At 41.2% G+C, this 12,071-nt stretch overlaps 1 protein-coding gene across 1 annotated transcript in view; it reads left to right on the forward strand.

The window, feature by feature from the left end:
- The window catches only part of LOC115106817 (solute carrier family 13 member 2-like), a 60,095-nt gene that overhangs the window by 19,492 nt on the left and 28,532 nt on the right, over positions 1–12,071 (forward strand). Inside the window, exon 6 of the mRNA XM_029629930.2 lies at positions 3,104–3,226. Coding sequence (XP_029485790.2) covers positions 3,104–3,226 — 123 coding nt within the window. The remainder of the gene's footprint in view (positions 1–3,103; positions 3,227–12,071) is intronic.

Here is a 12,071-nt window from a genome sequence, read left to right on the forward strand (position 1 = left end):
AGAGAAAGGCCATAATGTACCATTCCAGGTTAGGCACAGTTTTGATTTTGTTCACTAGATGGCAGCAGTGTATGTGCGAAGTTTTAGACTGTTCAATGAACCATTGCATTTCTGTTCAAAATGTTCTATCAAGAATACCCAAATGTGCCTAATTGGTTAATTAATACATTTTCAAGTTCATAACTGTGCACTTTCCTCAAACAAAACCATGGTATTATTTCACTGTAATAGCTAATGTATACTGGACAGTGCAGTTAGATTAATGAGAATGCATATCTGCCCATATCAAGCTGCCAGTTGAGGACTTGTGAGGCATCTGTTTCTCAAACTAGACTCTAATGTACTTGTCCTCTTGCTCAGTTGTGCACCAGGGCCTCCCACACCTCTTTCTATTCTAGTTAGAGCCATTTTGCGCTGTTCTGTGAAGGGAGTAGTACACAGAGTTGTACAAGATCTTCACTTTCTTGGCAATTTCTCGCATGGAATAGCCTTTATTTCTCAGAACAAGAATAGACTGACAAGTTTCAGAAGAAAGTTCTTGTTTCTGGCCTCTTTGAGCTTGTAATCAAACACACACATGCTGATGCCTCACATATTCAACTGGTCTAAGGATGGCCAGTTTTATTGTTTCTTTAATCAGGACAGTTTTCAGCTGTGCTAAAATCATTGCAAAAGGGTTTTCAAATGATCAATTAGCCTTTTAAAATTATAAACTTGGATTAGTTAACACAACGTGCCATTGGAACACAGGAGTGATGGTTGCTGATAATGGGCCTCTGTACGCCTATGTAGATATTCCATAATATTTCCAGCTACAATAGTGATTTACAACATTAACCATTTTCTTAGCTTTTTGTTAAAAATCGCGCAACATTTCAGCGCCCTGCTATTCATGCCAGGAATATAGTACATGCATATGATTAGTGTGTGTGGATAGGAAACACTCAGACGTTTCCAAAACTGTTTAAATCACGCCTGTGCCATTTACAGAACGTGCGTTTCGTCAAATAGTGCATGAAAATCTGTTCACTGAAAATGGAAAAATATATTCTTCCGCTACGACAGGCAATTGTTAAAAGCGAACAGAATTACATAGAGCCGAGTTTTCATTGGCTACAGCTTCCCCAGCTTGTCTAAAGTCACGTCATTTGTTGCGCAATTGATTCTTGGTCTAACCGAAACAAAGGAACTCCTTTCCTACTGTCCCCGCCCAGATTTTGGTTCGACTTTTTCAAGACAGCAATATTTCCACAGGCAAGCTAATCTTTTCACATCGCCTCTTGAGGATTTTTATCGCTTATTAACGTGTACTAATACCTAAAGTTGCATTACAAAAGTATTTCGAAGTGTTTTGTGAAAGTTTATCGTCGACTTTTTGAATTTTAAAAAATGACGTTACGTTATGAAACGCAGTTTTTTTTCCGTTGATCACACAGTCTACATATAACGATATCTAGGCTATATATGGACCGATTTAATCGAAAAAAAGACCCAATAGTGATTATGGGACATCTAGGAGTGCCAACAAAGAAGATGGTCAAAGGTAATGAATGTTTTCTATTTTATTGTGCGGTTTGTGTAGCGCCGAATATGCTAATTATTTTGTTTACGTCCCCTGCGGGTCTTTTGTGGTGTTACATGCTATCAGATAATAGCTTCTCATGCGTTCCCCGAAAAGCATTTTACAAATCTGACTTGGCAATAGATTCACAACGAGTGTAGCTTTAATTCAGTATATTGTATGTCAATTTTAATGAAAGTTTGAGGTTTATCAACCTCTATGGTGGCGCTCTTGAGCATTTCTGCTGATTTGATCCCCACAGCGGGAGCACTTCTCTAACAATTAATGGACAAAACAATAGCTTTTCTTTCAAAAACAAGGACATTTCTAAGTGACCCCAAACTTCTAATGGTAGTGTATATGTAGCAGAAAAGCTGTAAAAAACATACAAGGTATGTGTCTTCCGAAGAGGGGTGGGGGTGTAATGGGTACATTTTTTAAATAAAAGAATGATGGAAGCCAATGTGTTCTTGGGGACCTTCAATGCTACAGATATTTTTTGGTACCCTTCCCGAGATCAGTGCCTCGACACAGTCCTGTCTCAGCTCTATGGACAATTCCTTTGACCTCAAGACTTGGTTTTTGCTCTGAAATGCGCTGTCAGCTGTAGGACCTTAAATATAGACAGGTTTGTGACTTTCCAAATCCTGTCGAATCAATGGAATTACCACAGTTTACTACAGGTCCACAGACGACGTAATCGCAATCACACTGCACACTGCCCTAACCCATCTGGACAAGAGGAATGCCTACGTAAGAATGGTGTTCATCGACTACAGCTCAGCATTTAATGAAATCCTGCTACAGAGCGCTCAGTACCTCAGACTGGGGCTTCCAACAGGTCAACAACCCTAAGCACACAGCCAAGACAATGCAGGAGTGGCTTCAGGACAAGTCTCTGAATGTCCTTGAGAGGCCCAGTCAGAGCCCAGACTTGAACCCTATCGTACATCTCTCTAAAAATAGCTGTCCAGCGACACTCCCCATCCAACCTGACAGAGCTTGAGAGGATCTGCAGAAAAGAGACTCCCCAAATACAGTTGTATCAAGCTTGTAGTGTCATACCCAAGAAGACTCAAGGCTGTAATCGCTGCCAAATGGACTTCAACAAAGTACTGAGTAAAGGTTCTGAATACTTTTGCAAATGTGTGATCATTGTGGTTATTGTGTGTAGATTGATGAGAAAAAAAGACTATTGAATCCATTTTAGAATAAGGGTGTAACATAGCAGACACAGATACCCACATGTGTTCGTGCATGCATTCATGCTCGCACACTCCATAAATATGACATTGAGTACATGACCATAATGTTCATACAGTCTTGATGAAGATAAAATCGGGCCATATCTAAATCTCCTCCCCATCCTTCTCCCCTCTCCTCTCTCTCTCCTGACTCCCCCTTCTCCCCTCTCCTCTCTCTCTCCTTTCTCCCCCTTCTCCCCTCTCCTCTCTCTCTCCTTTCTGCCCCTTCTCCCCTCTCCTCTCTCCCCCTTCTCCCCTCTCCTTTCTCCTCCTTCTCCCCCTCTCCTCCTCCCTACAGGATCTTCCCAGGTAATGGCGATGTGATCAACTTTGCGTCATGGTTTGGCTTTGCCTTTCCCAACATGATCATCATGCTTATCCTGTCCTGGCTCTGGCTGCAGTTCATGTACATGGGCTTCAAGTAAGTAATGCTGCATTCAAAACAACTGGGAACAACAGATAAATGGGAGGTCAAATCAGTGATCTTCAGCTCAGAACCATTCGACTCGATTTTTCCCAGTCAGAACTATTTTTTTTCCAAGTTCCCAGTAGTTTAAACACGCCGAATTTGTTACTTACTGACTTGCCTAGTTTAAAAAAAAAAGGTTTAATAAAAATGTTAAAAAGTCAGAAGTTGGAGATTTCCATTTTCCCAGTTCCGAGTTCCCAGTTGTTTTGAACGCGTGACATTCACAATGCTCACATCATGGGTCCTCACTGGGCGACATTCACAAGGCTCACTTCGCATGTCATCCCTGTACAACATTCAAACCAGATTAATAATAAGTAAAAAATAACATGGCTATATACAGAGAGTACCAGTACCGATCGATGTGCAGGGGGTACGAGGTAATTTAGGTAGCTACATGTATGTACATACAGGTAGGGGGTAAAGTGACTAGGCAACTTGATGGAAATAGACAGTAGCAGCAGTGTATGCGGGGAGTGTAAAGGTGTGTGTGTGTGTGTGTGTGTGTGTGTGTGTGTGTGTGTGTATTGGGGTGTCAGTGTAAGTATGGGTAGAGTCCAGTGTGTGTGTACAGAGTCAGTGAAAGAGTTATTGCAAAAAATGGTCAATGCAGATAGTCCGGTTAGCCATTTTGATTAGCTATTTATCAGTCTTGTTTAGCAGTCTTATGGCTTGGGGGTAGAAGCTGTTCAGGGTCCTGTTGGTTACAGAGTTTGTGCAGTGGTACCGCTTGCCATCTATGGCTGGAGTCTTTGAAAAAAGTCCCCCCCCCAAAAAAAATATGGGCCTTCCTCTGACACTGCATGTTATGGAGGTCCTGGATGGCAGGGAGCTCGGCCCCAGTGATGTACTGGGCCGTACCCACTACCCTCTGTAGTGCCTTACGGTCGGATGACATGCAGTTGCCGTACCAATCGGTTATGCATAGATGCTCTCAATGGTACAGCTATGTAACTTTTTGAGGATCTGAGGGCCCATGGCAAATATTTAAGCCTCCTGAGGGGGAAGATGTGCTGTTGTGCCCTCTTCACAACTGTGTGGGTGTGTGTGGAAAATGTTAATGTTAACACTAAGGTGTTGTGGACATCAAGAAAATTGAACATCTCGACATACTCTACTACAGCATCATTCACGTGGCCGTGCTCGCTCATACGGTTCCTGTAGTCCATGATCAGCTCCTTTTGTATTTGTATTTGAATGTATTATGGATCCCCATTAGTTGCTGCAAAGGCAGCAGCTACTCTTCCGGGGGTCCAGCAAAATTAAGGCAGTTATACATTTTAAAAACGTTACAATACATTCATAACCGATTTCACAACATATTAACTGTGTGCCCTCAGTCCTCTACTCTACTACCACGTATCTATTAGACAAAATCCATGTGTAAATGTGTGTATAGTGCGTATGTTATAGTGTGCATGTGTCTATGCTTGTGTTGTTCCATAAGGCGTATATTTATATTGTTTTTTTATCTAATTTTACTGCTGGCATGAGTTACTTGATGTGGAATAGAGTTCCATGTAGTCATGGCTATGTAGTACTGTGCACCTCCCATAGTCTGTTCTGGACTTGGGGACTGTAAAGAGACCTCTGGTGGCATGTCTTGTGGGTATGCATGGTTATCTGAGCTGTGTGCCAGTAGTTCAAACAGACAGCTCGGTGTATTCAACATGGCAATACCTCTCACAAATACAAGTAGTGATGAAGTAAATTTTGAGCCAGGAGAGATTGACATGCATATGATTAATGTTAGCTCTCTGTGTACGTCCAAGGGCCAGCCGTGCTGCCTTGTTCTGAGCCAATTGCAAAGTCCCTCTTTGTGGCACCTGACCACAAGACTGAACAGTAGTCCAGGTGCGACAAAACTAGGGCCTGTAGGACCTGCCTTGCTGATAGTGCTCTTAAGAATCTAGAGAAGCGCTTTATTATAGACAGATTGTTTTGACCAAGACGGTTTACATTCCAGGGTTACTCCAAGCAGTTTAGTCTCCTCAACTTGCTCAATTTCAACATTATTAATTTCAAGATTTAGTTGAGGTATTTAGGATTAACTTATACCTTTCCACCCATTCTGAAACTAACTGCAGCTCTTTGTTACTGTCATTTCAGTCACTGTGGTAGCTGACGTGTATAGTGTTGAGTCATGCGCATGCATGGACATACTGGCTTTCCACAATGTTGTTAGTAAAGATTGAAAAAATCAAATGGCCTAGACAGCTGCCCTGGGGAATTCCTGATTCTACCTGGATTTTGTTGGAAAGGCTTCCATTAAAGAACACCTTCTTTGTTGTGTCAGACAGGTAACTCTTTATCCACAATATAATATTTTTCCGGCAACGGACTATGATCTATAATGTCAAAAGCCGCACTGAAGTCAAACAAAACAGCCCCCACAATCTTATATCACCAATTTCTCTCAGCCAATCATCAGTCATTTGTGTAAGTGCTGTGCTTGTTGAATGTCCTTCCCTATAAGCTTGCTGAAAGTCTGTCAATTTGATTACTGTAAAATAGTTTGGGATCCTGTTATAACACACATTTGTGTGTGTTATAACAGTATACTAAAAGTTTACTAAGGGTTGGTAACAGGCTTATTGCGGGGCCAAAAGGGGCCACCTTGGTCCAGGCTGTGCCCAGGCTGTTGATTGACTAGGACAGGAAGAGGTAGCTGGAGGGGCATCCACAGCCATGGAGGGAACACCCAAGCCCCCGGCAGAAGACAGCTGGTACAAGGGCTCAAAGCGATTTGAAAGTTTTAAGTCCGGATGCGGGGGAAGAAGGCAGGCATGCCGAGAACGATTATTCTCCTTCTTTCTGGTTTAGATACGCATTTAATTTTCACTCACCTGGAGTCAAATAATGAGCAACCATTTTCTGGTCCAAGCTAGTAGAGGGCTGCAGTGGTGGAAATAGATCACAGTCCAGGAAGGTCCCATTATGATCCTCTTGGGTGTTTTGATAGGAATCGTTTAAAGATACCGATAGTCTCAAAGCATCCTTATTCAGTTCAAGGCACAAGGTTAAATAGTCCTTTCTTTAGCGTCATTAAGTTCTATACATTTTTCACAAATGAAGGTATCCATCAGACCTTTCGTTGTGACAACAACGAACATGTTGCAGATTATACAGTTGATAGAACGTGAGTACCCAGCATATTCAAATGAGTTTTCACTGCTGCACGCCAACAGTCCAAGGGAACAAACGTTTCCTGGCTCCGCTGGGGACTTAGATGCTCCCTCCGTGGCCGCAGATGCCCACACCAGCCCCCGCACAACTGTGTTAATGTCTGTCTCTCGTTGAATGTGAATGTGAGAGAGAAGCGCAGAGGGGTGGGTGATGTCTGGGTCGGTTGTCTTGACCATGCATAGAAAAATCAGAAAGATGTACAGTACATTATTGATGTCCTCATTCGACCACAACTCAGAAACATATAATTTTACAGTTTTCAGGACCTGTTGATAGGATAGTCTCGAACGGAGCTCATCCATCATTTGCTGCACGTTCGGTAATAGAACAGAAGACAATGGTCTATTTGCTCACCGGCATAGTATCAGCGGGATGCTGCCCCGCCTGCCTCTTTCGCCGACGCTTCCTCTTTCGATTCCCGGGAATTATGGTCTGGTCCAGTGTAAGCAGAACATCCAGAGCTGTCAACTAGTTGGAGTAGAAATGTTAATCCACATTGAGGTTAGTGACTGCTGTTCTGTTGTCATGAAGCTGTTTTCGGTCACAGGATATGATGGTGGTGATATAAAACTTCAGATCAGTAAGTAAGAAAAACATGTCTACTATCCACTGCAGTGGCGTCTTTTTCCTTCAAAGCTGACATGCGTAATCACTGTGCGAAACCAATGTAGTATTTGGACAGTGACACAATTTGCATAATTTCTGCTTTGTACGCCACTACAATGGATTTGAAAGGAAACAATCAAGATGCGCTTGAAGTGTAGACTTTCGTCTTTAATATAAGGGTTTTGTCAAACTTATTATATGAACCATGTAGGAATTAAAACTATTTTTAAACACAGCCGCCCAATTGTAGGGGCTCAAAAGTAATTGGATAAACGTAATCAGAAATTAGATTGTGAGTTTGAATACTTGGTTGCAAACCCTTTGCAGTCAATGACTGCCTGAAGTCTGGAATCCATAGACATCACCAGATGCTTGGTTTCTCCCCTGGTGGATGCTATGCCTTCCGTTTTGCCTTCAGCAAGTGAAATGCATGCTCAATTGGATCCAGGTCAGGTGATTGACTTGGCCATTGTAGAACATTACACTTCTTTGCCTTAAAAAAGTATTGGGTTGCTTTCTCAGTATGCTTTGGGTAATTGTCCATCTGCACTCTGAAGCGCTATCCAATAGGTTTTGAAGCATTTAGCTGAATCTGAGCAGATAATATAGCCCTAAACACCTCAGAATAAATCCTGCTGCTTTTGTCAGCAGTCACATCATCAATAAATACAAGGGAACCAGTTCCATTGGCAGCCATACATGTCCACGCCATAACACTACCTCCACCATGCTTCACAGATGAGGTGGTATGCTTTGGATCATCCATACTCTTCTCTTCCCATCATTCTGGTACAAGTTGATATTTGGCTCATCTGTCCATAGGATGTTGTTCCAGTACTGTACAGGCTTTTTGACATGTTTTTTGGCAAATGATAATCTGGTCTTCCTTTTTTTGAGGCTTACCAATGGTTTACATCTTCTGGCAAACCCTCTGCATTTACTCTGGTGACGTCTTCTCTTGATTGTTGACTTTGACACAGGTATACCTACCTCCTGGAGGGTGTTATTGATCTGGCCAACTGTTGTGAAGGTTTTTTCTTCATCTGGGAAAGAATTCTCCTGTCATTCAGCACAGCTGTTTTCTGTGGTCTTCCTGGCCTTTTGGTGTTCCTGAGCTCATCAGTGAGTTCTTTCATTTTAAGAATGGAGCAAATAGTTGATTTGGCCAAAACTAATGTTTTTGCTATCTTTCTGTTGGGGTTGTTTAGATTTTTCAGCCTAATGATGGCTTGCTTCACTGGCAGTGACATCTCTTCGGACTTCATACTGAGGGTAAACAGCAACAGATTCCAAATGCAAATGTCACACTTGAAATCAACTCTAGACCTTTCATCTGCTTACTTGTAAATGTAAACTATTGTAATGTAAATGTAAACTAATGAGGGAATAATACAAACCTGGCCATGGAACAGCTGAGCAGCCAATTGTCCAATTACTTTTGGTCCCTTAAAAAGGGGGAGAGCACATATAAAAAGTGCTGTAATTCCTACAATGTTCACCCGATTTGGATGTAAATACCCTCAAATTAGGACACTAGGACACAGGTTCCGCTAACAGAACCCCCCCCCCCCCCAACATTCCGCTGAAAAGGCAGCATGGGAAATTCAAAAATATTTTTTTGAAATATTTAACTTTCACACATTAACAAGTCCAATACAGCAAATGAAAGACAAACATCTTGTTAATCTACCCATCGTGTCCGATTTTTAAAATGCTTTACAGCGAAAACACAACATGTATTTATGTTAGATCACCACCAAATCCCCCAAAACACACAGCCATTTTTCCCAGCCAAAGATAGTCACAAAAGCAGAATTAGAGATAAAATTAATCACTAATCTTTGATAATCTTCATCAGATGACACTCATATGACATCATGTTACACAATACATTTATGTTTTGTTCGATAATATGCATATTTCTATCCACAAATCTCGGTTTACATTGGCGCCATGTTCAGAAATGCCTCCAAAATATCCGGAGTAATTACAGCTATGTCAAATAACAGAAATACTCATCATAAACTTTGACGAAAGATACATGTTTTACATATAACTAAAGATACACTGGTTCTTAATGCAACCGCTGTGTCAGATTTTTTAAAAACGTTACGAAAAAAGCATACCATGCAATAATCTGAGACGGCGCTCAGACGTAAATATATTTCTCCGCCATGTTGCAGTCAACAGAAATACGAAATTACATCATAAATATTCCCTTACCTTTGATGATCTTTCATCAGAATGCAGTACAAGGAATCCTAGTTCCGCAATAAATTGTTGTTTTGTTCCATAATGTCCATTACTTGTGTCCAATTAGCTACTTTTGCTAGCACGTTTAGTTCACATGTCCAAAAGCTGGCGCTGGTCCAGGCGAACTCGGACGAAAACTTCAAAAAGTTATATTCCAGGTCGAATAAACTGGTCAAACTAAGTAGAGAATCAATCTTCAGGATGTTATTATCATATATATCCTATAACGTTCCAACCGGAGCATTCGTTTTTGTCTACAGAGTTATGGAACGCAAGGCGATATAATAAGTACTGTGCGTAACCAGGAACTGGCATTCTGCCAGACCAGTGACTCAAGTACCTGCCATCCGGTCACACATCACACTAGAGGCTTCATTCCACGTTCTACTGACTGTTGACATCTAGTGGAAGGCATAGGAAGTGCGAACCGATCCATATCTTATTTGGATGTGAATAGGCGATGAGTTGAAAATCAACCAGCCCCAGAATTTCCACTTCCTGTTTGGAAGTTTGCCTGCCCTATGAGTTCTGTTATACTCACAGACATAATTCAAACAGTTTTAGAAACTTCAGAGTGTTTTCTATCCAATAGTAATAATAATATGCATATATTAGCATCTGGGACAGAGTAGGAGGCAGTTCACTATGGGCACGCAATTCATCCAGAGTGAAAATGCTGCCCCCTATCCCTAAAGTATGCACTTTCAGCTCATATTCATTATTCCAATATGCTGTGGTAGACACCTAAAATAATAATAACTTGGTCAATGTCCAAATATTTATAGACCTGCTGTATCAACCTTGGAATGCTGATGCTATGTATTGGCCAATAAGACGCTTTGAAGCCATCGGTTGGCCATATTGGCACTCCCCAGAAAAAAACGAATGGAATTCTACAGTTTTGTACTGTATTTAAGTGTTTTTCTTGTTGTAGTTGGGGCAGTAAACATTCAAACTTTTTTTTTTAAATACTTGAATGAAAATGTTTTATAAATTGCATTCCTTTTTTTGTTATGTTTAGCTCACATAATAGCATTTAAAAGTATGCATTAAGGCAGGGCTGCCCAACCCTCTTCCTGAAGATCTAATTTCCTGTGGGTTTTCAGTTCAACCCTAATTTAACACACCTGATTCTGCTAATTAGCTGCTCAACAAGACCTTAACTAGCTGAATCAGATATGCTAAATTAGGGTTGGACTGAAAACCAACAGGACAGTAGATCTCCAGGAAGAGGGTTGGGCAGGACTGCATGAAGGTATCTGTAAGAGAATAAACATGTCAAAAACAAATGTAGACATTAAAAGGCCAATCAGCAGTTGCTACATCAATGTGTGGACATAAATTAAGTCCACTGATTCTTGAAGAATCTAACGTACACTATACAATGCATTTGGAAAGTATTCAGAACCCTTTTTCCACATTTTGTTACGTTACAGAATTATTTTAAAATGGATGAAATATTTTTTTTCCTCATCAATCTGCTCACCATACCCTACATCATAATGACAAAGCAAACACTGATTTATTTGAACTTTTTGTGAATTTATAAAAAATCAACACTGAAATATGACATGTACATAAGTATTCAGACCCTTTACTCAGTACTTTGTTGAAGCACCGTTGGCAGTGATTACTGTCTCAAATTTAATCGGGTTGGCACATCTGTATAAGGGGAGTTTCACCCATTCTTCTCTGCAAATCCTCTCAAGCTCTGTCAGGTTGGATGGGGAGCATTGCTGCACAGCTACTTTCAGGTCACTCCAGAGATGTTCAATCAGGTTCAAGTCCGGGCTCTGGGTGGGCTACTCAAGGACATTGAGAGACTTGTCCCGAAGCCACTCCTGTGTTGTCTTGGCTGTGTGCTTAGGACTGTTGTCCTGTTGGAAGGTGAACCTTTGCCCCCAGTCCTGAACTCTCTGGAGCTGGTTTTCATCAAGAATATCTCTGTACTTTGCTCTGTTCATCTTTGCCTCGATCCTGGCTAGTCTCCCAGTCCATGCAGCTGAAAAATATCCCCACAGCATGACGCTGCCACTGTGTCTTTGAGGACCTTCAATGCTAAAGAAATGTTTTGGTACCCTCCCCAAGATCTGTGTCTCGACACAATCCTGTCTCGAAGCTCTATGGATAGTTTCTTCGATCTCATGGCTTGGTTTTTGCTCTGACATGCACTGTCAACTGTGGGACCTTATATAGACAGGAGTGTGCCTTTCCAAATCATGTCCAATCAATTTAATTTACCACAGGTGGACTCCAATCAAGTTGCAGAAACATCTCAAGGATGATTTTTTATTTAACATTTATTTACCCAGGCAAGCCAGTTAAGATCAAATTTTATTTGCAATGACGGCCTACCCCGGCCAAACCCGACCGATGCTGGGCCAATTGTTCGCCGCCCTATGGGAGTCCCAATCTGAGATGCAATGCCTTATACCGCTGCGCCACTGGAGACAGGATGCACCTGAGCTCAATTGTGAGTCTCATAGCAAAGGGTCTGAATACTTATGTAAATAAGGTATTTCTGTTTTTTTTTTTATAAATTTGCCAAAAATTCTAAAAGCCGGTTTTTGCTTTGTCATTATGGAGTATTGTGTGTAGATTGATGAGGATTTTTTTTATTTAATCCATTTTAGAATAAGTCTGTAGCGTAACAAAATTTGGAAAAAGTCAAGGGTTCTGAGAACTTTCCAAAGCCACTGTATATACAAAAGTATGTGGACACTCCTTTAAATTTGTGGATTTGGCTATTTTA

The sequence above is a fragment of the Oncorhynchus nerka genome, linkage group LG23 (assembly GCF_034236695.1).
Source record: "Oncorhynchus nerka isolate Pitt River linkage group LG23, Oner_Uvic_2.0, whole genome shotgun sequence".
Lineage (NCBI taxonomy): Eukaryota > Metazoa > Chordata > Actinopteri > Salmoniformes > Salmonidae > Oncorhynchus > Oncorhynchus nerka.